Below are 26493 nucleotides of genomic sequence, written 5' to 3'. Positions count from 1 at the left end.
AACAACCATATCTTATTTCTCTTTTCTCTGTTACCCCAGATATCAAGAAACTTTCCATTTATCATCATGTAAATTCCCAAACTGTTATTTTTATACAATTAAAATAGTCTCGGGAAAGAAACTCTTTCTAAGGGGGCAGAATCTTCCTTTTATTTTAATTCGTTTATTATTTTTAAATTAATTATAAGCGTTCTTATTAATTATCAAATATTATAATTGCTCAGTTATTTCCCCAACTTTTTCTCTGCTTCTTTTAGATTTTTTGAAGGATAAAAATAATTCCTGTATGCTGTAAAAAAAGTCCGGTGAACATTGATATATTCTAAAAATTACTCAACCCCACAACACTCAAGATAGTTACTGTTAATAATTTAACGTATTTCCTTCCAGAATTGTTCCTGTATGTATAGGTATAGTTTTATACCTGTAAATTTTTTTTATTTTTAAAAAAGTTTTATTGAAATATATTGACATATATACATATTGATTGAACACTTTGGATGGATTGTATGATATGTAAATATACCATGTTTCTTAGTTTCCTATATCGTAAAAGCATTCCTTAAGTATAAATATAAATCTACATTATCATCATTTATAATGGCTGTTATAGTTTTCCAGTATGTAGATATACACAGATTATTTAACAGTTTTCTGTTGATGAATATTTAAGTAGCTTCATTTTTTTAAAGTATCATAAACATCTTTCTACACAAAACTTTACACCTTTACCCAGTTATTTTCTTTAAAAATATTGCTAGAACTGAATCTTCATTTAATGCAGCTTTTATTTTGCACAGTTATTTTTGCTTGAATAACCAGAAATTTACAGGCCTAAAGATTTTTTTTGTTTCATTGCAAAAATGTAGGTTATAGGAAAAATATTATAGTCTTTAACTATTTTTTCCAGGAATAACAAAATAAAAAAAACTGAAATTATTGTCTATTCAAGGAAATCTTTTAATATTTAGAAAGTTCCTTTTTTGTATTACAGATCTTGAAATTGTTTAATTTTACTTTGAAGTCCCTTCACACGTTTACCTTTTCATGTATCAAGTGTTCTTTGCTAGAAGATGTTTCCCTGGCTTCTTGTAGTCTTTCATCTTACTGGCAAATTATTTTTAGAGAATGCTCACCTCTTTATTCAAGGTACAAATTAGTTTCAGATTGTGTGAATATGTGGGGGAAGGTTATGTAAATGCAGTTTGCATTTGGTTAATGCTTAAATTAACTGCATGTGTTTAAAGGCCTGCTTTTGAAAGTTCCTTTCTATCTTTAGCTGAAATGCATAATTCAGCATAATGCATATGGTTATATTGATCACAGCTGAAGATATTAGCACAAAGGAGCTCTGAAAATTGTTTAGTTGAATTGTTCTCTGCACTCTACTTATTAATGGTGTGCTGGAAGAACATAATTTTAAAAGAGTGAAATGTTATCTCATTTGAATAAAATGCTGTTTAGCTTAACCTGCTTTTTGTCAGATCATAAGGTAAGGAGGTTATTTTTCATCTCGTACAGGGTACTTTGATTTTTCATATTATAATTCAGCAAGTCTATTTTCTCGTTGAACAGTAGGTAGCATCTCAGTACTTTTTTTAAGACCTAGGAATTATATCTCCAATAAACAATTTGAGGAAAGAAAAATATAATGGGGATAATTCTACCTAAAATTCAGTAAAGAGAAAATAACTGGTATTCAGTAAAGTCTCAAGTTATTTTTTCACTAATACCATCCTTGTTTAAAAAAATATCAGTGAAACAGGAACTAGTTTAAACAAAAATCAGTAAAGGGAGGAAGCAGAAGTTTATGCCTATCGGCATGTTATTCTTAGGAACTACTCTCTGAAAAATTGAAAGGTTAGACAAACTAGAGGATAGAAATAAAAACCAAAATTCGTTCCATCTAGATGAAGATGGGATAGTCATGTCCTTTTACTTTAGCTCACATTTACAATGTCTGAAGTTTTGCTAGCCAGAAATAAAATTGTATTGTCCTCAAGACTTTTCGTTCATTTTACATCCTTCTGACTATGTTTACCTTCACTTTGTTACCTAATCATTCTGTCTAGATGTTGTTTTAACCTAGTCAGCTAAAATAAAGGGCATTACATTATTATTCTACTCCCCATCTAAAAAGGAAGTTTATCTCATAAGAATTCGTATTTATTTTTAATCCTCATTTTTAGTTTAAAGACAAGTATTTGACCTTTACCTTCAAAATTACCAGCTGTTGTTCATATTTGGAAACACTTTCATTTAGTTCACCAAACTAATAGTTTATACTCTAGGATAATAACCTTGTAACCTCTCATGAATAAGATTAAAATATTCATACATTTTATATGAAATGTCTCTCCATACCTTAGGGGCACAAGTTTTTTTAAGTTATTTAGTTTGTCAAGAAATAATGATATTAAAAACATTCAAATTCAGCTCATTCTTTTTTTTGGAAATATTTTCAAACTTACATATCAGTTGCAAAACTCATACAAATCCCATACAGAGAATGCCAGTGTATCCCACATCCTCCCTAGATACCCAGATCCACCAATTTTGACATTTTGCCACCTTTGCTGTATCATTCTATCTATCTAGATATCTTTCTTCTCAATATTTGAAAGGAGGTTGTACACATCATATTCCTTGAATACATAAAATTTCCATGTATATTTCCTAAGAACAAGGATACTAACTTATGTAATCACCTTAATTACAGTTATCAAGTTCAAGAAATTTAACATTGATATAAAGCTTACATTCTATATTCCATTTTTTCTTATGCCCCAATAATGTCTTTTTGAGCCTTTTTTCTTCCATTATTAGATTTCATCATGTATTACATTTAATTGTCATTATCTCTTTAGTTTCTTTCCGTTTTTAAAAATTGTGGCACCATATGTACAACACAAATATACCCCTTCTGAGCATACCATTCAGTGGAATTAATCACAGTCACGATGTTGCAGTACCCTCACCACCAACCATTGTTAGAACTTTCCTTTCACCCCAAACAGAAACCCATTTTGCATTAACTCCCTATTTCCCTGCCCCCCACCCCTGGTAACCGGTACTAAACTTTCTGTCTAATATTTTCTTTGTGTTTACCTTGGGGTTTAAATTTAGTATCTTAAATTATAACAATCTTATTTGCTTTGACACCAACTTAACTTCAACATAGTAGTGTACACCTACTATGTTCTTACACCAGTACATGCCCCCACCTTCCTGTAGTTTTTGTCACAAATTGTTTATATATTATGAGTCCAAAACCACTGATTTCTTATTACATTTTGTACATTTGCCTTTTAGATCCTTTAGGAAGTAAAAAGTGGAGCTACAAACAAAAAATACAACAGCACTAGCATTTATATTTACCCCGACATTATCTTTTACTGCAGATGTTTATTTCATGTGGCTTCAATCTATTGTCTATTAGCCTTCGCTTTCAACCTGCAGTCCCAACTTTAGCATTTCTTTTAGGACTGGTCTAATGGTGATAAATTCCCTGAACTTTTATTTATCTGGGAATGTCTTAATCACTCCCTCATTTTTAAAAGACAGTTTTGCTGTATATAAAATTCTTGGTTGGCAATATCCTCCTACTGCCTTCTTGCTTCCATGATTTCCTGTAGAAATCAGCACTCCATTTTATTGAAGCTCCCTTGTATGCAATGTATTGCTTCTCTGTTGCGGCTTTCAGAATTCTCTCTTTTTCTTTAACATCCAACAGTTTTATTATAATGTGTTGCAGTGGAGGTCTTGGTGGGTTTATCCTGTTTGGAGTTCATGAAGCATCTTGGATATTTATATAAATGTCTTTTATTAAATTTGGGAAGTTTTCAGCCATTATTTCTTCCATATTTTATCTGCTCCTTTCACTCTTTTTTTCTGGGACTCCCAAAATGTTTATATTGGTACACCTGATGGTGCCCACAGTCTGTTCACTTTTCTCCATTCTTTCTTCTTTCTGCCTTTCAGATTGCTTCATCTTCAAGTTCACTGATTTTTTTGTTCTTCCATCTCCTCTCTGCAGTTGAACTCCTCTAAGCAATTTTAAACTTCTGTTACTATCCTCTTTAGCTCTGCTTGGTTCCTTTTTATACTTCCATCTTTCTATTGATATTCTCTTTGTGTTCTTCTTTTGCTTTCCTGCTTTCTTTTAGTTCTTTGTCTGTATTTCCCTTTAGCTTTGAGCATATTTAGGATCATTTTTTTTTAAGTCTCTGGAATGTCTCTGCTTTAATCCTCACTGATGGTTTCTAATGCTTTAATCTCCTATGCGTGGGCCATCACTTCCTTCTTATCTGTTCGTTTTGTAATCTGTACATTATGATATTCTAATGTATTATCACTGGAATTTAGACTCTTACACATAGGTTCCTAAACTTGTATCCAACTAGGATTATGACAGAACTTTCTTTGAATGCCAGGAGCTAACAAAAAGAAAAAGTAAAAAAAAAAAAGAAAGAAAGAAAACAACTTACACCTTTCCCAGTCTTTTCTTTTTTTTTTTTTTTTTTATTAATTAACGGAAAAAAGAAATTAACCCAACATTTAGAAATCATACCATTCTACATATGCAATCAGTAATTCTTAACATCATCACATAGATACATGATCATCGTTTCTTAATACATTTGCATTGGTTTAGAAGAACTAGCAACACAACTGAAAAAGATATAGAATGTTAATATAGAGAAAAAATAAAAGTAATAATAGTAAAAACAAAACAAAACAAAAACCTATAGCTCAGATGCAGCTTCATTCAGTGTTTTAACATGATTACTTTACAATTAGGTATTATTGTGCTGTCCATTTTTGAGTTTTTGTATCTAGTCCTGTTGCACAGTCTGTATCCCTTCCGTTCCAATTACCCATTATCTTACCCTGTTTCTAACTCCTGCTGGACTCTGTTACCAATGACATATTCCAAGTTTATTCTCGAATGTCGATTCACATCATTGGGACCATACAGTATTTGTCTTTTAGTTTTTGGCTAGACTCACTCAGCATAATGTTCTCTAGGTCCATCCATGTTATTACATGCTTCATAAGTTTATCCTGTCTTAAAGCTACATAATATTCCATCGTATGTATATACCACAGTTTGTTTAGCCACTCGTCTGTTGATGGACATTTTGGCTGTTTCCATCTCTTTGCAATTGTAAATAACGCTGCTATGAACATTGGTGTGCAAATGTCCGTTTGAGTTTTTGCCCTTAATTCCTTTGAGTAGATTCCCAGCAATGATATTGCTGGGTCGTATGGCAATTCTATATTCAGCTTTTTGAGGAACCGCCAAACTGCCTTCCACAGTGATTGCACCATTTGACATTCCCACCAACAGTGGATAAGTGTGCCTCTTTCACCGCATCCTCTCCAGCACTTGTCATTTTCTGTTTTGTTGATAATGGCCATTCTGGTGGGTGTGAGATGACATCTCATTGTGGTTTTGATTTGCATTTCTCTAATGGCCAGGGACATTGAGCATCTCTTCATGTGCCTTTTGGCCATCCCAGTCTTTTCAAATTGACTTTGTATACTCTTCTTCAGGGTTTATCCATACAGAAAGTTTAGATAACAACTCCAGGCCCAAGCATATATGCCTCCTTGGTCCTTTCTGCACATGCATCTTGTCCTGGGCATGCATGTGTGGTCCTAGGAATTCCATTTACATGGATACAAATGTCTCCTCATCCCTAGGAAACAGTGTCCTCACAGTCCTGGGCAGTACACTGTGTGTCCTATAGACAGCTATCCCTTGTCCCAGACAGCACAATTTGACTGCACTCCCACAGTGTTCTGTAGGAGAGCTCTTTGAGCTGCCTTCCACATGCATGGCAAGTTCTAAGATGGTGAGTCCCCCAAGTCACCAGCAGAGAGATTGGACCAAATATATATACTCCCAGGATACTCTGTCCCTCCAGAACCAGGACTAGGGATCCGAACTGGGAGCATGAGCCAACTCTCTGTCAAGCCAGTGGGGAAGAAGGGGGGTTGAGGAGGGACAGCCAGGGCAACACGAGATCCTACTGCTTTAAAGTAGCCTTTTCAGTAACAGTGCTCACCCTGTTACTGAGGTCCTTTAACTGTTTTGGGGAGCTTTGAGAAAGATGTTACTGCCAGTGCTTACTGGTTGTTCAAAGCTTCTATCAGGAAACAGAGCCCTGAATCATTTCACTCATTATCTACCTTCTGCCTAGCTATGTAATTTTAACATTTTTACTTATGTGTAATATTTATAGCTTGGGAATTTGTAAAACATAAAAGTTAGAAAGCTGTTTTATATAAAATTCAGTCAGTATACAAATATATAAAACAAATTCTTGTTAGGTGGTAGGATTATTTTATGTTCTTTCAAGAAAAGGAATATATCTTATCTTGAGGATCTGTGATAAAATTAAATCTTTGAGAGTAGGATACAATTAGTGGAGACTCTTTGGATGACGTGAATTAAGTTGATCCACAGGAAGCCAACAACGGATACTTGCCCACCATCCTGAACTCTAGTAAAGTCCACTTAAGAACATGAGATTAAAAATACAGTTAGCTAGCTATTATGCTTTTTTTAAAAAGTTAAATATGTTCAATGCAAGGGATAAAATATTGATCTCTTCATGGATTTACTATCTTCTGAAGCTCTATTCTGCACTCCTGTTTGTTGGACATGACAAATGAGTGCCTAGGCAAATCTAACCCATAGCCATTCTTTAGCAATAGTACTAATCCCACATCCTCAGTGATTAAAGAACACACATGATTTATTATTAATACTACCATATACGGGTTATAAACCCATTTCTGCCTATTGTAACAGATTTCTTAGAAGTGTGGTTGATTAAAATTATGGAATCAGAAGTTAATCAGAGAAATTATCTTGTTTTAATACAAAGACTTTATGGTAAATTGGAAAAAGAAATTCAAGGAAGTCGATTAGAAAACTAAAAGATAAATTTTTTTTTGCATGCCTTTCAGGACCCTTAATAAGTAAGTAAAAATCATAGATTTAGAAATATATTTTCTTAAGCATTTAAAATGGAACATTCCTTTGAAGTCCCAGAGGCCACAATTTCCTTATGTTGATACTATGAACATAAGTCTTAAGCTTTTGATAAGCAAGTGAATCATATGGAAGACACATGACAGTGTTCATTTGTTCCTTATTCCCCTCTCCCTTTGTCTAGGTGCTAGCTCAGTTTCCTCTATGACCAGAATAATACTAGCTTGAGCTTGGTGTGTATAAAAATTAAATTAATTTAAAATGTTTTGTTACACCTAATTCTCACATTTGTTAATTGTGTTGAATTTATTTTTAAGACCAAAATGAGAAATTAATTCAAGAGAATAGAGAACTACAGTTACAGTTTCTGGAACAAAAGCACCAACTCGATGAACTTAAAAGCCGCATGAAGTTTTTAAAAAAGGTGAACTATTTTCTTATTTAGGAAATAAACCCCCAAATCTCCTCTAAATATGTTCTGCATAGAGAAAGCACTATATTACAAAACAAGAAAATACAAATATATTACTTAGTTTATTAATTCATGGCATCAGCCTGCTTATACTCCATGAGGATATTCTGAATTCTTAGAATATTTCTCTTTTTTTCCATTAGTATCTCATTATGAACTTTTTCTCACTCTTATATGTTGTAGGAGAGTGATATTAATGCTGATGAATTGAGTGAAGCTCTCCTACTAATAAAGGTAACTCTCTGAACTTCATCATGAATTTCGTATCTGCATATAACTGTTTCACCATAATGATGACCCTTATCTGTAACCTTAAATTTGGAGAATGGATTACTTGTGCATTTTCTAAACTTAATGTATCTTTTGCTTATATACACATATGCCACATATCAGGTCCACTAAGATTCAGGAAAGTGGTCACGTGACTTTTAGTTACAGCATATCATATTTAATAATGACATTAAACTTAAGTTTAAAAAAGACCTCAAAACTCTTATTTAGAGCACTTTTTCTAACTGTAATAAACATTTTTACTTTTATGTGTCTCACTGTAAAACTAATTACCAGTTTTCTGTCCTAGGGGACCAGGGTCAACCCTGTCATATTAAATAAAATATAAATGTAACAAGAAAATATTTTCCATTCCTACAATGTTCTATTATTTACAAGAAGACACAAAAAAATACATTTCTTTCCTTTCAGATCATTGCATTGTAGAGTTTAATCAAATGAAGAACTGGAAATAAATGTACATGATTTTTTTTTATGTCATGAAGTAATAAAATGCGTTTTGATTTTTCTGTAATTGTTCCAAATGTCTATCCATATATATTTTCTAGATCAAGACTGCTTTATTCCTGATGGAGAAATGGAAACATATCTGTTTTTAATTATTGATTGTTTCTTGCTATTGCTATATTAATTCTCATGAGTACATGTTAAAAATTCTTGTTTCAGTAATAAAACTTGTTTTTGTTTTAGACTCAAAAAGAGCAAAAAAATGGAGACCTTTCCTTTTTAGAGAAAGTAGACAGTAAAATTAATAAAGATATAGAACGTTCCATGAGAGAGCTGCAAGCAACTCATGCAGAAACAGTGCAAGAATTGGAAAAGACAAGGAACATGCTAATTATGCAACATAAAATTAATAAAGATTATCAGGTAATGTAATGCACTACTTGTGTAATACACGTCAGGGTAAATCTATAGTATTCTACTGATGATTTATTTTTCTCAGAAATATCACGTATACATTATCATCAACATCTATTATCATTTATTACCTCATACCTGGAATTTAGCCTTTTAAGTAGAATAAACTATTTAGAATAAATGGTTTTAAAAATAAATAATTTCTTTAAAGTCCCTCATTATAGGAAACTAATAATGGCAATGAACTCATTTCTATCAATGTTAGCACATTCTGCAAATGAGTTATAGTTATCCTGAAGTCCTGCAAGTCCTGCAATTACATGTTATATTGGCTTTCAGTGAAAGGGAAAATCATCTTCATTAAAAAGAATACAAAGTTTTGTTTGTTTCACTTCTGATTTATGAACAGTGCCAAGCATAATTTTCTAAATGGTAAACTATTTGAGGTCAGGAAGCCCCGGTTTTACAGCTTTTGGTATCCCCAGGATCTAGAAAATGCCCGTATCATAATTACTTTGGAAAATGAAAATGCAATCAATCATAAGTATTAAATACTTAAGTCTTATTTTTTAGATGGAAGTTGAGGCAGTGACCCAGAAGATGGAAAATTTGCAGCAAGATTATGATCTCAAACTGGAACAGTATGTTCATCTTCTTGATATCAGAGCTGCACGCATCCAGAAACTAGAAGGTACAATGTGCACAATTCTTAGTCTATAAAGGCATGGATTCTATAACTATTGGAAATGCCTTCCATACATGCACTCATGTTTTATTTTTTGCTTTATTTTTTTCCAAACTCATAACTGTAATAATAATCTACCAGAAAGGCTGTTTTTATCTTATTCTTTTCTACTCAAGAATGTTTAGTAATTCCCTAGTGTTCTTTGATTTCGGTTTTGCAGGCAAGATTTCAAAGTATTTCACAAAGTACCACACACCCATGTTTACTGCCTCATTTCTAATTTCTCTTCTCAGCAACCTATGCACCTCATCCAAAAGGTCTGCTTGCTCTTCATCTGATTCATCCTGCTTGGTCCCCCCACGATACCTTACTTCATCTGAATTCACCCCAGACTACCAAGATACATCCTTCCTTACTTCAAAATCTAATTCAGTATACACCAGTTCCACTGAACTGGGCCATTCCTCTACTTAAAATGCCCTTGCAGTGATTTTCGCATCTTAGCAAAAATGAAAATCACTTGAGGGAACTTGTTTATAATGTAGCTCCCTGAGTCCTACCCTTGGAGATCCTGGGGCTTCTGATACTCTGTATCTAGAAATAACTCCAAGCAATTCAGGGACAGATATAAGACTATTCTTTGAAAAACACTACCTCAGCAGTTTCCCAGTTTATTCTCTCCTGTACTCAGTAAATATATGTTTGGGAATTATATAAATATTCTTTAGCCGTTAAAGTTTGATGTATTCTTTGTGACTACAGTGTAAGTTCCACAATGATAAGTACTTTGATTTTCATGTCCCTAGCCATACAATACTAAATTCAGGTCTAGGTCAGCAGTAATTTTGTACCCTTAAAATTATGGAGAATCATAAAGAGCTTTTGTTTATATCACTTATAGTTACTGATATTTATCATATTAGAAATTACATCTGGGAGTTTTAAAATATTTATTTAAATTCTTGTTAAAATAATAATAAACCTAATATATGTTAACATTAATGACAATATTTATAAAAAATAACTATATTCCAAAAACAATAGAAGAGTGGCGTTGTTGTACATTTTTGCAAATCTTTGTAGTGTCTGACTTAATAGAAGACAGCTGGATTTTATAACTCCTTCTGCATTCAATCTGTTGTGATATTATGCATTATATAGCCTCTTGGAAATGCCATTGTGTACTTGTGAGAAAATGAGAGTGAAAAAGGCAAATAACATCTTAGTATTATTATGAAAATAGTTTCTACCTCTCAGACCCGTTAAAAGAGGTTCAGAGGCCATCCGAGGTCCCAGACCACTCTTTGAGAACCATGCTCTATACAGAAGGGCTCACTAAATATCTTTATTTGAATGTCCAGTGTTTTCCGAAAATCAAGGAGCAATGTGTACCTTTCAGTCCAGGGTGTGCTTAATAAGAATTTACTGAGTGGAATTTTCTTAAATAAAATAGATGTTGCAGAGTTTGGGATACTCATTCCTTTCAAGTCTTATTAAATCTCTACTAGTATGTGACATCTGTCTCCTAAATTCATAAATTCACTCCACAAACATGGTCAAACTCTTACTGTGTCCTAAGCAAAATGCTAGGCACTGAGAATACAAATAGGAACTGAGGCACCACTCTCAAGAAGCTTTCAATCTTGTACATGATGTGAACAAGTAGCCAGACAGTCGTTCCTTATGAAAAAAACAAAGCTGGAAAACACCAATGGTATCAAGGAAACACTGAGAAAAGAAAGCCTATTTATACCTGAAGATTCAGGGAAGACTTCACATGGAAGGTATAGAGTCTTTAAAGATGAAAGAATCCACCACTAAGTAAAAGTAATGAACGGCACTGTAGGCAGTAGATGAGGCAGGTAAAAATGCCTATGGGTGAAGTATTGCAGTATATTGGAGAAACTGCACATGGATTGTGCTGATTGGAATACAGAATTAGTTAAGTGAGGAAAATCTGAAGAAAGGTAAAGGCTGGAAATTAAATCATGAAGACCCTTTAGGCCACCCTTATTAACCTGGAGAACCACTGAGTGATTTTTAAGGTAGGGAATGATACTTCAGGATTGCATTTGGGAGATTATGCTATTGATAATATAAAAAAAGGGTAAGAGTTGAAGTAAAGGAGTAGTTTAGGTCCATAAGAATCTAGGTAAAAAAGCATTGGAAATATAAATAAGGTAGCATCAGTGGAGATGAAGGGCACAGGGACAAATAAGGACAGTGCCAAATAGTAGTGATGTTATAGATGTGGGGAGAGTAAAAGAAAAAGAAATCTAAGATAACTTTCTGGGTAATTACATGTATGGTAACACCATAGATAACTTTCTGGGTAATTACATGTATGGTAACACCGTCACTCAAGATTCAAAGCACAGAAATAGCTAGAAGACAAGATGATACATTCTGTTTTGGATACATTGAATCTAATGTGCCCAAGGAATATCTAAACAGAAGCATTCAGCGAGCCAATAGATAATTAGATTTATGGGGTCTGGAATTCAGGAAAGGAATCTGAATTAAAAATAGAAATATGGGGCGGGCCGCGGTGGCTCAGCGGGCAAAGTGCTTGCCTGCTATGCCGGAGGACCTCGGTTCGATTCCCGGCCCCAGCCCATGTAACAAAAAACAAAAAAAAAAAGAAACAAAATACAATAAAAACAAGAAAATGTTTAAAGATGTTTCCCTTTCTTCCTTCCATCCTTCCTTCCTTCTCTCTGTCTTTCCTTTAAAAAAAAAAAAAAATAGAAATATGGAAGTCTTTAGCATATTAGTAGTAGTAGAAGTCATAAAAATTGATGAGATCATCTAAGAGAATGTGTAGACTAAGAAGAGGTTTAAAAACAAAATCTCAGCAAACTAGCACAGAACAAGAAACCCTTAATAGGAAGAGAAGTAGGGGGAAGTACAGGAGAAATGATATCACAGAAACCAATGTAGGACAAAAGGGCACAAAAGGGAAAGCAGTCATCAGTGTCAAATGAAGTAAAGAAATCAAGTAATAATAAGGACCACAGTCCACTGGCTCTGGCAATTAACTGGTTATCATAACTTTTTCAGGAGTAGTTTCATGGGAAAAGTAAAGTACATGCTATGTGCAAGAAATTGAAAGGTGTCTGTAAGATGGGAAGCTCGAGACACAAGTATCTCTAGAAATTTGGGTGTGATAGAAAGGAAGATAAATGTGAATCTAGAAAGGACTGTATATTTTTTTAAAAGAGCTTTATAGAGTTCTACTTAATATACTTTAAACTGTACATATTTAAAGTATACAATTTAATGAGTTTTAGCATATGTATACACCTATGAAACCATCACTACAATCAAGTTAATAAATATATCCATGACCCCCAAAGCAGAAAAGAATATTTCTTCATATGCTCAAAGGAAGGAGCCAATGAAAAGAGAAACTGACATTATAAAAGAAAAGGTAATGGGTAAAACAGAGGCAGGTAGAACCCAAACATGTACCACAGCTATTTTTCAGGCCCCCCTTTTTTTTCTTTTTCCCTGGTTTAGAATTATATTACAATTTAAGTCATTAAATAAGTGATGTCAAAATAAATGATGGATTTCTATGAAATACAGTATTATTTACAGAAAAATAATGTAGTCAAAGAATTTAAGATTGAGACTATTCACCAAAAGCACTCTTGCAGACTTCCTACCACTTCAAAAGCCAGTTTGTATCTTCATATGTGAATATTTGAAAATCTTTAAACTGCATATCTTTTTTTGCAGCCCAATTAAAGGATATTGCCTATGGCACCAAGCAGTACAAATTCAAACCAGAAATCATGCCGGATGACTCTGTTGATGAATTTGATGAAACCATCCGTTTAGAACGAGGTGAAAATCTATTTGAAATCCATATCAACAAAGTAACCTTTTCCTCTGAAGTTTTCCAGGCATCTGGAGATAAAGAGCCTGTCACTTTCTGTACCTATGCTTTCTATGATTTTGAACTACAGACAAGTCCCATAGTGCGAGGCCTTCAACCAGAATTTAACTTCACTTCTCAATATCTTGTTCATGTTAATGACTTATTTTTACAATATATTCAGAAGAATGCTATCACTCTGGAGGTCCACCAAGCTTACAGCACAGATTATGAAACAATTGCAGCATGTCAGTTGAGATTCCATGAAATTCTAGAAAAAAGTGGTCGAATATTTTGCACAGCAAATTTGATTGGTAAGTACAAACTTACAAGATTTGATCTTTGAATCATTGATTTGATTTATATATTAATGTGGTGTTCTACATTAGTATCTTCTCTTACATATTTTCTGAAGGTGCCTTTAGGATAAGAACTGTATTCTTTATAGTTTAGCTGCCCACAGTTGATGCGGCTATCTTAAATGTTGCTGTTGATACCTCTACTGTGGCTATTATATTTTTTTAAACTTTTAACTCTAATGTTTGTTTACCAAATTGATACTCTTGTTTGATTAAACATTAATTGTAGAATATTCATCAAATATTTTTTAAAAGCTTATTGTGTTACCATTGTTACTAGGCACTGGAAATATAAATACTATATATATATATATATATATATATATATATATATATATAAAGATAAATATGTTATACATATATAAAGATATGTAAATAAGATTATATATAAATAATAAATAAGACTGATACAACTCCTTGTGGAGTTTAGCTTCTAAAAGAGAAGACAGACATTAAACAGATATATAATTTTGTATGTATATAATCAGATATAAAAAAATTAATCAGAGCAAGAGACTAAAAGAAAGAGATTGAAGGTTTCTAATTTATATTAAACAAAGATATACATATAGAGATATAGCAATATAGAGATGTATGTATATAGAAGTGTATGTATGCAGATATGAAAAGTTAATCACAGCAAAAGGCTAAAGAGAGAGATGGAAGGTTTCTAATTTATTTAAGCACTTCTCTGAGGGGTGATATTGGTAAAGATCTGAATGAAGATCCATGCAAGGATCTAGAAGAATGTTCCAGACAAAGTAAACAAAAAGACAAAGGCCTAGGCAAAAACAAATGTAACATGTTAAAGGAACAGCAAGAAGCGATTAGAGCCGAGATGAGATTAAAGTAACAGGCAGGGTCCAGACCATACTTTAAAACCTTGTAGGTCACTATGAGAAGTTCAGAATGGAGGATTTTGAGCATGGAAGTGACATGATCACACACAGTTTTTTAGAAAACTCATCCTGGGAACTGTGGGAAGAATAGTCTATAGGGAGCAAGAGAGAAAACGGGACCATTATCTGGCTATTTCATTAATCTGTAGAAAAATGATATTGACTTGATTAAGATGGTAATGATAGAGGCAATAAGAAGTGAGCATATTCAGTGTATGTTTTATTAGTTCTTTCTTCAATACTTGCTTATTAGTTGAATGTGGAATAACAAGGGAAACAGAAGAGGGAAAAATTTCTGACTGGAGCAACTAAGAGAATGTTAGTGACAGTTATTGAGATAGGGAACACTGAGAATGGACAAACGTGAGGAGGAAAATCAAGAATTCTATTTGGAAAAGTTAAAGTTGACCTACCTATTAGACATCCAAGGGTAGATGTCATATAAACAGTTGGCTATATTAGTCTGAAGATCAGGAAAGGTCATATAAAAGTGGGAATAATCAGCATATGAAATATCTTTGGACTTCAATATTACATAGAGACTGAATGTAGATAAAGAAGAGAAGGTGGTCAAGGATTATGCCTTGGGGTATTCCAAAATGTGTAGACTTCAGGAAGAGAAGGAGAAGTCAGCAAGGGAGATCAAGGAGTGGTTGGTGATATTGGAGGAAAACCAAAAGTTTGGGGTATTCTAGAGGCCAAGAGAAGAAGCCATTTCAAGAAGGAAGAAGGGTGACTTAGGATTTGGGGAGAAATTTTATTTGTTTTAATTGAATAGGTATTATATTCATGATTCAAAAATCAAAAGACACAAAAGTTTATACCATAAAATGACAACTTCCAAGAGAAGTCTCCTAGCCGCGCTTCCAGATCCCCTCACCAAAGACCACAAACAAATACAAGCAAACATGTGAGCATTAGTATTTTTTTAGAAAGTTCTTTTAAATGATGGAATATATTGAATCATGTTTTTATGCTGAAGTGAAGGGTCCATTAGCAAGAGAGAAATTGAAGAAGTAGGAGAGAGAGGGCTGATACTTTTAATAATATTGTTTGATATTCAGGAAAGTTTATGTATAAAACATTCTCTTTTCACCAAAAACTGAGTACCAATTATAAATGGGTGCCTCTGATAGGAATATATAGATGAAAACCACAGCCCTACCCTCAAGAAATTTACAGTGTGGTAGAGAAATAGCAAGTGAACAGACAGCTATTACAGTGCAATAGTAATGTCATGTTGAGGGTATACAAGGTCTATGAAAGAAGTCGAAAGCTCTTAACTTCCGGAAGCATAGAGGAAGTCTTCACAGAGGAAGACAGATGAAGAGCTGCCTGAGTTTAATTTAAAAGGGGTACTAAGGGTATGCAGGCAACATCCTGCAAGGGTATGTTGCATACAGAATATGTTTGCCATAGCTATGGCATTTTCCCCTTGTATTAGTGATGCAACAGAGAAGTGGGAAAGCGCCAAGGATTTATTACAAGTTGAATTAGAATGTGGAATATCATATTTATAACTTGAGGTTTCATATTCTGTCAGACTTTACTGGGTGCAACTTGTTTTAAAAAAAAGTTCTGCAACAAATAAAAGAATCTGGGGGGGAGGGGTGTGTAAGTTTCCCTGGCAACATGGGATATGACTCCAAGAGATAAACCTGGCCCTAGCATCATGGATTAAGAATGCCTTCTTGACCAAAAAGAGGAAAAGAAATGAAACAAAATGAAGTTTCAGTGGCTACAAGATTTCAAATGGAGTTGAGAGGTCAGTCTGGAGGTTACTTTTATGGAAGCTTCAGCCAGGTATTGCAAATTTCCGTAGTATCCCAAATCCCAACCAACAGTATTCCTGAGAACCCTAAAGACTAAGACTCTATAAATGTTTTACTTAGTAAGTTTATTTTTTCAGAAACTTAAGCCCTCCAGATCATTCCTATTCCAGATAAGCCCTGAAATCCGGAAGTACCAGTCTCTCCAAGAACATCAGCCAATTTCATCGTTTCCCCCGTAAGGTCACACCCCTTTACAACATGAGAAAGCTAAAATAATCATTGTTCAGATATCCCTGAAGATTGAGAGAATGATCAAATGAGAGGGAGGAGGTGTAACTGAGAAATTAAGATTTAACAGATGATTATGACTGCTGACTCACTAAACAGATATTTCTTTTTAGTATCTAATGTATCAGATTAGCCAGAAAGAAATATTTGAAATTGCTGAATTGTAATCCCGTAGCCGCGATATTTGTTTGACTGTATAGCTATATAGCTTTTATCATGTGACCATGTGATTGTAAAAACCATGTGACTGACACTTCCTTTATCTAGTGTGCAGGTAAGTAGGTAATAAAATAAAGGCATGCATGAAAAAAAAAAAGAATCTGTGGATTATTTGATTTAATGTTTAGATTTTTCTTTATGTTTCAGAAGGATTAAAATCATATAAATTGGAATATCTGAAGTATAGTTTGACGGTTAATATAATGACATTTAACATACATTAAAACTCATACTTGCAGAAGTAACTATTTTCTCATTTGTTATTTGCCAATCACATCATTTGTGTAATTCACATATTTTACTCAATATAAAACTTATAGTTTTGATGCTAATACCATTGATGTATTTTTACTGGTATATATTTTAATTTATTTGACTGGCTTAACAGTGGGTTATGTATTGATTTGTAGGAACTAAAGGAGACATCCCAAATTTTGGCACAGTGGAATACTGGTTCCGATTAAGAGCTCCCATGGATCAAGCAATTCGACTTTATCGAGAACGAGCAAAAGCTTTGGGATATATAACATCAAATTTCAAGGGGCCAGAAAAAATGCAATGGGTATGCTTTTATGACTTTAGGACCCTTTTATGATGCAGAAATTTTATAATATTTCTTTATATGTCGTGCTTTAAAATGAAATCATTTCCTTTCACAGCCATCAAGTGGCTTTTTTCAACATTTTATTTTGAAATAATTATAGACTCAAAGGAAATTGCAAAAATAGTACAGAATGGTCCTATATATCCTACAGTCAACTTCTCCCTATTTTAACATCTTATGTTAAGTGTAGTACAATATCAAAACCAGGAAATTGACATTCATACAATTCTATTAACTAGAATACTATTAAATAGACTACGGACCTTTTTCAGACTTTACTAGTTTTTACATGTACTCATTTGTGTATGTAGGTTCGATACAGTTTTATCACATAAAATTGTGTAACCACAAGCACAATGAAGATATAGAAGTGTTCCATTACCACAAAGAACTTCCTTGTGTTACCCAGGACTCTTTTTTTTTTTTTGGTGCATAGTCCGGGAATCGAACCTGGGTCTCCCACATGCAAGGTGAGCATTCTACCACTAAATCACCTGTTCACCCCTCAAGACACATTTTAAAAATACAGTCATAATACTATTATCACATATTGAGTAACTATTTTTTTACAATTACTACTATTAAAGAAATAAATAGCTATTTTTGAACTATCAGTTAATTGTCTTTTCAAAATGTTCCTTCACATTAGGTGTCTGAAATGCACCATAGAATACAAACATGAATAGTCTCTTGCTGAGAATTAGGAGTTTAAATGTAATTCCTCATGGTAGCATTGCCTAAACTTGTTCCATGAAGTCTTAATGACTATTATTTCCAAAAGAATTCCATAATCCAATGAATGCATTCCATAATCCAGTGAATGCAGAAATCAGTGAATTGACCAAAATTAAGTAGGATTCTTGACTTTAGGACTTCTCTTTATCATGTTAATCTCAAGAGGAAGTATAAAATATCTACTTAAGTTGAATGACAAAGGGTTAGAATATAGTAGGAACATTTTGGAATGTTTTCTGAAGTCATAATCTCACTCACTTTCTCCTGAAACTCCACCCCATCCACACATACAGGGTTGGACTCCCAGTGGCCAGGCTCATGTTAGATGGTCCTCTAACATTCTCTCCACAGGGTTGGACTCCCAGTGGCCAGGCGCATGTTAGATGGTCCTCTAACATTCTCTCCACAGGGTTGGACTCCCAGTGGCCAGGCTCATGTTAGATGGTCCTCTAACATTCTCTCCACAGGGTTGGACTCCCAGTGGCCAGGCTCATGTTAGATGGTCCTCTAACATTCTCTCCACAGGGTTGGACTCCCAGTGGCCAGGCTCATGTTAGATGGTCCTCTAACATTCTCTCCACAGGGTTGGACTCCCACTGGCCAGGCTCATGTTAGATGGTCCTCTAACATTCTCTCCACAGGGTTGGACTCCCACTGGCCAGGCTCATGTTAGATGGTCCTCTAACATTCTCTCCACAGGGTTGGACTCCCACTGGCCAGGCTCATGTTAGATGGTCCTCTAACATTCTCTCCACAGGGTTGGACTCCCACTGGCCAGGCTCATGTTAGATGGTCCTCTAACATTCTCTCCACAGGGTTGGACTCCCACTGGCCAGGCTCATGTTAGATGGTCCTCTAACATTCTCTCCACAGGGTTGGACTCCCACTGGCCAGGCTCATGTTAGATGGTCCTCTAACATTCTCTCCACAGGGTTGGACTCCCACTGGCCAGGCTCATGTTAGATGGTCCTCTAACATTCTCTCCACAGGGTTGGACTCCCAGTGGCCAGGCTCATGTTAGATGGTCCTCTAACATTCTCTCCACAGGGTTGGACTCCCACTGGCCAGGCTCATGTTAGATGGTCCTCTAACATTCTCTCCACAGGGTTGGACTCCCACTGGCCAGGCTCATGTTAGATGGTCCTCTAACATTCTCTCCACAGGGTTGGACTCCCACTGGCCAGGCTCATGTTAGATGGTCCTCTAACATTCTCTCCACAGGGTTGGACTCCCACTGGCCAGGCTCATGTTAGATGGTCCTCTAACATTCTCTCCACAGGGTTGGACTCCCACTGGCCAGGCTCATGTTAGATGGTCCTCTAACATTCTCTCCACAGGGTTGGACTCCCACTGGCCAGGCTCATGTTAGATGGTCCTCTAACATTCTCTCCACAGGGTTGGACTCCCACTGGCCAGGCTCATGTTAGATGGTCCTCTAACATTCTCTCCACAGGGTTGGACTCCCAGTGGCCAGGCTCATGTTAGATGGTCCTCTAACATTCTCTCCACAGGGTTGGACTCCCAGTGGCCAGGCGCATGTTAGATGGTCCTCTAACATTCTCTCCACAGGGTTGGACTCCCAGTGGCCAGGCTCATGTTAGATGGTCCTCTAACATTCTCTCCACAGGGTTGGACTCCCAGTGGCCAGGCTCATGTTAGATGGTCCTCTAACATTCTCTCCCATTACCCATTACGTGATTAATAATCCAGAAATATCCACTTGGACCCAGTTGGGCAAATCAGATTCTGCTCTCTAGATCAAGAGAAAGCAAGGCTCAGGATGCCTGGAGGATGTAAAACTGGCAGCTGTGGGTCAGCCATCTTCAACTATGTTAAACAGCAAAGGAGATAAATGGGTCTAGAGGGAGAGAATAAAGAGGAAGCACACAGAGAGAAATAAAGAACAGACATTCTGGTGGTTTTCTAGTCCCACTATACTCCTGAAGCCCCAACCACATTTTTGCTTACGTGAAATATCCCTATAGCCTTATATTAAAGTTGGTTATGCTAGATGGAATTGGTTTCTGTAACTTTCAGTTAAAGAACCTTGACTTATGAGACACTGATTCCCAAACTTCATAAAGAATGGCACCCTTTTACCAGAGACCATTTTTTCAGGGCTATGGAGGTGTGCATTAGAAACAGGGCAACTAGATCATTTGTTTAGATTTGTAATTTAATGGTTCTCAGACTCCCAGTTTCTGGCTTGAATAAATCATTTACTGGTAGAAGTTCAGCTTTTGTGAGTGTATTTGAGAAGACAGGGAAGAAATACTTTTAAAATCCTGCCACTCAGCCCTCTGTAGCTGAGAGCAAACTAGCCCTGGGAAAGCAATACTAGGGATTCCCTTTTCAGGTTACCCTTCTCCACACCAACAGATGTCTCCACTAAGGAAATTATGACTATGACTCTATTTTCCCTTCTTCAGTAAACGTCTCTAGAGTCAGATATCCCAGATGCTCAATCCAGATTCAGAAGTGCACTGAAAGAAGGGTCCCTTTATGACACTGAACAAGGCACTGAAGTACTGTTTTCTTTGTCACAGATCACAATCAACTATGGTAGCTTTAATAGTGCAATGTTTTCTTAAATATTTGTGCACTGGCCACCTGAGTTATAGTTCTAAAAGAAGCCATAGAGTAGTTTCCAGCTCTTCCTAATAATTTCTCCTGCTCATCTTTCTCTGAAATGTCCTCCTAATGTTAGTATTTATTTTTTATCACCTCCAAAATTTATCTCTGACTCTGTTTTCTGATTCTTGTAGCAATTTGACTTTAATATAATGGCTAACTAATCTTGTCCTTAGGTATCTACTTCCCCAAACTCCATTTGTTCGGGATAAGAGCCAACTCACCTACAGCAAAATCTTCTCTGAGTGGGCCCCTTTAAATTCTTTGGATTCTCATTTCAGAATGGAATATAATCATAAGAGCTGTTGAAGGATAGACTGTTGGTAAAATTGTGAACAGAGCACATTCATCTGTGGCTCCATCTGCTCACTTTACTCTAGTTATTACATTGAATTAAAGACTTCAGTTTAAATTTTTTTCTTGGTGTTATTTGGTTATAACACCAATCTCTAAGTGTATGCTGTTTTCCATATTGTTTAATAATAGCACATGTTTTAGGGAATATTGATTTGAATAGCAATCAGGAGTCTTTTACTGAGAAATTCATGAAGTGAAAATATGCAGCTTTTGTACATGTACAAAATTACTTTGTTTGGGGGTTGACAGCTGCTTATTTATTTTTTAATTGTGTTATTACTATAATTCAAATATGTATGTTTTTCCAGTTAAGTCAGCAAGCACCCAAAACTGCTCAGCCCAGTTCTGCAGATTCCACAGATGGCAACTTAAATGAGCTTCATATTACTATAAGATGTTGCAACCACCTGCAGTCCCGAGCAAGCCACCTGCAGCCACACCCATATGTTGTATACAAGTTTTTTGATTTTGCAGACCATGATACAGCCATCATTCCCAGTAGCAATGATCCACAGTTTGATGATCATATGTGCTTCCCAGTGCCAATGAATATGGATTTGGACCAATACCTTAAGTCAGAATCTCTGAGTTTTTATGTATTTGATGATAGTGATACACAGGAGAATATTTACATAGGAAAAGTCAATGTGCCTCTGATTTCACTAGCACATGACAGGTGTATTTCAGGTAAGCCTATGTTCTTGAATCTATGATCCTATAAAAACAAACCTAAATTTTACCTCATTGTATGGATATGATTTGTTTTTAATTCATCTTCCTAACATCAAATAATCTTTCAACTTTGGGCCTAAAATACACTATTTTTTGTAGTTGTATTTTGTTGGTAGTTGCTCTAGGGATTATAATATATATATATCGTAATTTGTCACAGTATACTTAAAATTAATACTAGCATAATTCAATTAAAATATACAAATTCTGCTCCAGTTTAACTCTATTCCCTCCTCCTCATTTGTGCTATTATTACCATATATCTCTGTACAGTATGCCTATGTATGGTATAAACCAAGCAACACAATGTTATAACTATTACTTTATATCATCTGTCCTTTAAAGAAATTAAGAAGAGGAAAAGATCTATTTTAAAAGAGTCTTTTATATTATATTAACTTACATATTTACCAGTTCTGGTACTCTTCATTTCCTCCTGTGTATTTGAGTTAATGTCTGATGTCATTTCCTTATTCCAGTAATGCTCCATTACCTACTCTCTCCTTTGTCCTATTGTTGTCATATACATTTTATCTTTATATGTTATAAGTCTCACAAGAGTAATTATAATTAGTTTTATACAGTTGTTTTTTAAATCAGTTAAGAGAAGAAAAAAATATGTATATTTATATTGTGTTTTATAGTTACTGTTATTGTATTCTTTGATTCAAATTACCATTTGGTGTCATATCCTTGCAGCCTGAAGACTTCCTTTAATATGTCTTGTAAGTTAGGTCTGCTAGCATTGAATTCTGTCTTTGCTATCCGAGAATGTTTTTATTTTGCATTTATTTTCTGAAAGATAATCTTGCTGGATATAAAGTTTGGATTGACAGTTTTGTTTCGTTTTTCTCAAAGCACTTTGAACATGTCAGACTATTGCCTTCTGACATTCATTCTTTCTGAAGAGAAGTAATCGTATTGTGTATGTGATGCTGTCTCCAAGATTTTTTCTTCTCTGTCTTTATTTTTTAAATAATTTATTGTCTCTAAATGTGGATCCCTTTGTGTTTATCCTACTTGGTGTTTGTTGAGCTTCCTGTATGTATAAAACACTCTTTGAAATTTTCTGCTTTCTTCTTCACGTATTTTTACTGCCCTTTCTTTCTCTCTCTTCTCCTTCTGGGACTCTTATTATATATGTTGGAATCTTTAGTGGCGTTCTGAGGTCTCTAGGGCTCTACTCATTTTTCTTTTCCTTCTTTTTATCCCTGTTCTTTGGGTTAGATAATCTTTATTAATCAGTCTTCTGGTTCACTAATTCTTTGCTCTGCCAGGTCACATCTCTGCTTGAGCTTCTCTAGTGATTTATATTTTAATTTCATCAATTCTACTTTTCAGTTCCAGAATTTACTTATTTTTATACAGTTCTCTTTATACTTTCTCTTTATTATGTTCTCTCTTTTATAAGTTCTTGTCATAATTTTTACTTTAATTCTCTAACATAATTTCTTTTTAGTTCTTTGAAGACTTTGCTAAGTCTAACAGTTAGTCTCCCCCTCAGAGAATTTCTGTTGACTGCTTTTTTCCTGTGTATGCATTACACTTTTCTGTTTCTTTGCATGTCTCACAATTCTTTTGTTGAAAATTGGATATTTTGGATAATAATATAATAGCCACACTGGATTCTAACCCCACCTCACCCCCACACCATGGGGTGGTTGTTGTTCCTGTGTGTGTTTGTTTGTTTGGTGACTTGCCTGAACTAATGCTGTACATTGTTTCCCACACTGTATGCTGTCACTAATATCTCTGCTAGTTTTTTGTTTGTTTGTTTTATTTTTGGTTTTACTTTTAAGCGTGGGTCAATATGGCTTAGTGGTCAGCCAATTGGTCAAAGGTGGTACTTAAGCTCTCTGAGACATTAGACTTCCACCCATTGCCAGTGGGTCTGTATGAAGCTTAGGAAATAACATTCAAAGTTCAGGCGGTCTACAAGTCTTTGTTGGCTTTCATTTTCTGCATTCACAAGGCCTCACATTCAGCCAGGGACAAGATGCTTACTAGAGTCCTCTTCAGTTTCTCCTGAGCATGCACACAGCTTTGTATATGCACACAGCCTTCCGGACCATCAGGCACAAGTAGCATTTATCAAGGCCCAATCTGGATGTCTTGTTCCTTGAATCTCTCTCTCTTAAATTTTTGACTCTTCTTCTGGCCTTTTTCTTTTTTCTAACCAGTATTGAGACCTCAGACTAGCTATGATGTTGGCCTTCCCTGGTTGTTTGTCATTGAAATTGCTATTGATTTTAACCCTGGGCATGAAATTATTCACACTCTGCTCCAAATAAAGTCACTTCTTTCCCACAGAGGCTGCTAGTGCCTCAGAGCATGTCCCACCCTGGAAGCACTTATACCATGGAGCTGGGAAGAGAGAGGGGAAGTTAAGAGCAGTCCTACAGACTCCCACTGTTCTTATTGAGTTTCAGTAGATTCTCTTGAATAAATGCTTTTCAATTTGTTATACACTTTTGATCAATCCCCAGAGTCCTTAAATGGTTGTTTTTCAACATTTTATCCAGTTGTATCATTGCTTTTCTGGAGAGAGGACTTACCAGGCTCCTCAATCAGCAACTCTCAAAGTCCCACCTGTGATAGAAGTTTATCCCCTGTCTTTATTCCAACTATGTCCTTTTGGTCTACCTAAAGTCTAGAGTAATTGTTTTTTTTGTTTTTTTCAGTTTTTTATTCAAGAAAAAATCAAGCACTTGAGTATCAAGTAAAGGATAACCCTAAATAAAAAATTATGCTTAAATGTAGAGTTCCGACAGGTTTTGTTCATACCTAAAAATCTAGTGCAATGATTAAAATTTTAGACTCAATACTACAGATTCATCTAGGTGATAATTTTGTTACCGCTATTTGTTTGGAGTAGTTTGTTTATTTTATTGAAAATTTTTGCTGTGCTATTTTTAATTTGGAGCACTTTAACGAATCCAATAAAATGTTTATTATAATAACACTAAATACTAATATGAAGACTCCTTCAGATGTATAAATTTTTGAAATTTTGAAGTTTTAATATATTTTTCTTTTGAAACAAGTCTCTTACAAGAATATTCAATTCAAAATCAAGATTGATACTTGAGCTATGACCAAAATAACGTCTTAGAGAAAAGCTGAGATTTCTGAATAATATCTGAATTTAATTTTAGTGAATTAAAATATTTATAAATTAATTTTCTTCTCTTTGACTCAATATTATCTTTGAGGCCTTAACTTCTGAAAGCAGTCTGCTTTAGAGATGAACCTATCACAGATCCTTTGTCTTTATTTTATTCTCTAAGTCATCTGTGCATGAATAAAAATCAAAATTATTTTAAAAGTGAGGGGATTGGGAGCAGTTCGCTTTGTTCCTCTTTAATTCTTATGGTATAAAACTTCACTCTAGCATTTAGTTAAAAGTATTTTTGAAATTTGACAGGAATATTTCAGTTAACAGATCACAAAAAACATCCTGCGGGCACCATTGATGTTGCACTGAAATGGAAATTTGCCTACCTACCACCAAGTGGATCAATAAAAGCTGAAGACTTAGGAAATTTCATACGCAATGAAGAGTCAGAAGTTATTAAAAAACTACCTCCAGCATCCTCTGTTAGCACATTAGTTTTAGTAAGTAGCAGTAATTCTGCATTTCTTACAGAACCTAAGAAGTAGCCAAAAAGAAAAAGAAAAAAATACAGAAGTATATTTTAAATTTTGATTTTCATCATGCTGAGTTTAACATATTCGTTTATCTTAGGTACCAACACCTAAACCAAGACAACGTTTAACACCTGTAGATAAGAAGGTGTCTTTTGTGGATATCCCACCACATCAAAATTCTGTAAGTAGTAATACCAAATACTCAAAATGCCAATTTTTTTCGATAACAAATGTTTAAAATAAACTGTATAATTACAGTATATCTTTCCTTTCTCCAAAATGTTATCTTTGTAATTTGGCACAGTGTATGAAAAGTATTAAATATGATCATATTCTTTAACCTAAACCCTCCCTAAGTCCCATGTCTCTTTCCCTCTCCTGTCTGAATACTATGCTCACATTTATTAAAAAATGTATATTTTTAACTTCAAAAACTTGTCTAAATTCTATCTCCCTTCCTCATACTGTCTTTCTTGAATTCACTCCATTAAAGCCTTTATCCTCGTTAAAACCACACTTGCTAAGGTCACAATGATATTCCTTTGCCATAGCCAGTAGTCAGTTCTCAAACATCATGTTAATCTCTCAATAGCAGCTAATGCACTTGGGCTTCTGAGATACCATACCTTTCTAAAGTTTTCCTCCTTCTGTACCATTCATTCTTCTCTCTTTCCTGAACCATATCTCTAAATGTTGATGTGCCTCAGTAATCAATCCTCAAACCTTTTTGCTTTTGTTTTTATATGTACAGTAAAAGGTCATATCTAGTCCTGTGGCTTTAAAAAGCATCTATATGCTTATCTTTCCTGTATTTATCTCTAACCTCATCCTCCCTGCTGAATTCCACATTTATTTTCTTAATACCTAATTAATATCCACTGTATGTCTAATATTAGGTTTAGAAACCTAACATTTCCAAAACCAAACACCTAATTACACCAACACTGTAACACAATATTTGCCTCTTTCAGTGGTTCTCATTCTCAGTGATTGACATAAATATTCATCCTGTTACACAGACCTGAAATTTGAGAAGCATACCCTTGACATCTCTCTT

The 26493-nt window shown here is 34.8% G+C and overlaps 1 protein-coding gene across 7 annotated transcripts in view; it reads left to right on the top strand.

Moving 5' to 3' along the window:
• RPGRIP1L (RPGRIP1 like) overlaps positions 1-26493 on the top strand; it is a 161689-nt gene that overhangs the window by 81256 nt on the left and 53940 nt on the right. For all 7 annotated transcript variants that reach the window (XM_077132456.1, XM_077132455.1, XM_077132453.1 and 4 more), the window contains 9 exons: positions 7321-7427; positions 7659-7709; positions 8457-8636; positions 9201-9318; positions 13054-13506; positions 17140-17291; positions 21365-21743; positions 25213-25403; positions 25534-25617. In XM_077132456.1, coding sequence (XP_076988571.1) covers positions 7321-7427; positions 7659-7709; positions 8457-8636; positions 9201-9318; positions 13054-13506; positions 17140-17291; positions 21365-21743; positions 25213-25403; positions 25534-25617 — 1715 coding nt within the window. The remainder of the gene's footprint in view (positions 1-7320; positions 7428-7658; positions 7710-8456; positions 8637-9200; positions 9319-13053; positions 13507-17139; positions 17292-21364; positions 21744-25212; positions 25404-25533; positions 25618-26493) is intronic.

The sequence above is a fragment of the Tamandua tetradactyla genome, chromosome 16, assembly GCF_023851605.1.
Source record: "Tamandua tetradactyla isolate mTamTet1 chromosome 16, mTamTet1.pri, whole genome shotgun sequence".
NCBI classification, from domain to species: domain Eukaryota; kingdom Metazoa; phylum Chordata; class Mammalia; order Pilosa; family Myrmecophagidae; genus Tamandua; species Tamandua tetradactyla.
Note: the sequence above shows the minus strand (reverse complement) of the source record. Positions and strands in the feature narration are given on the sequence as shown.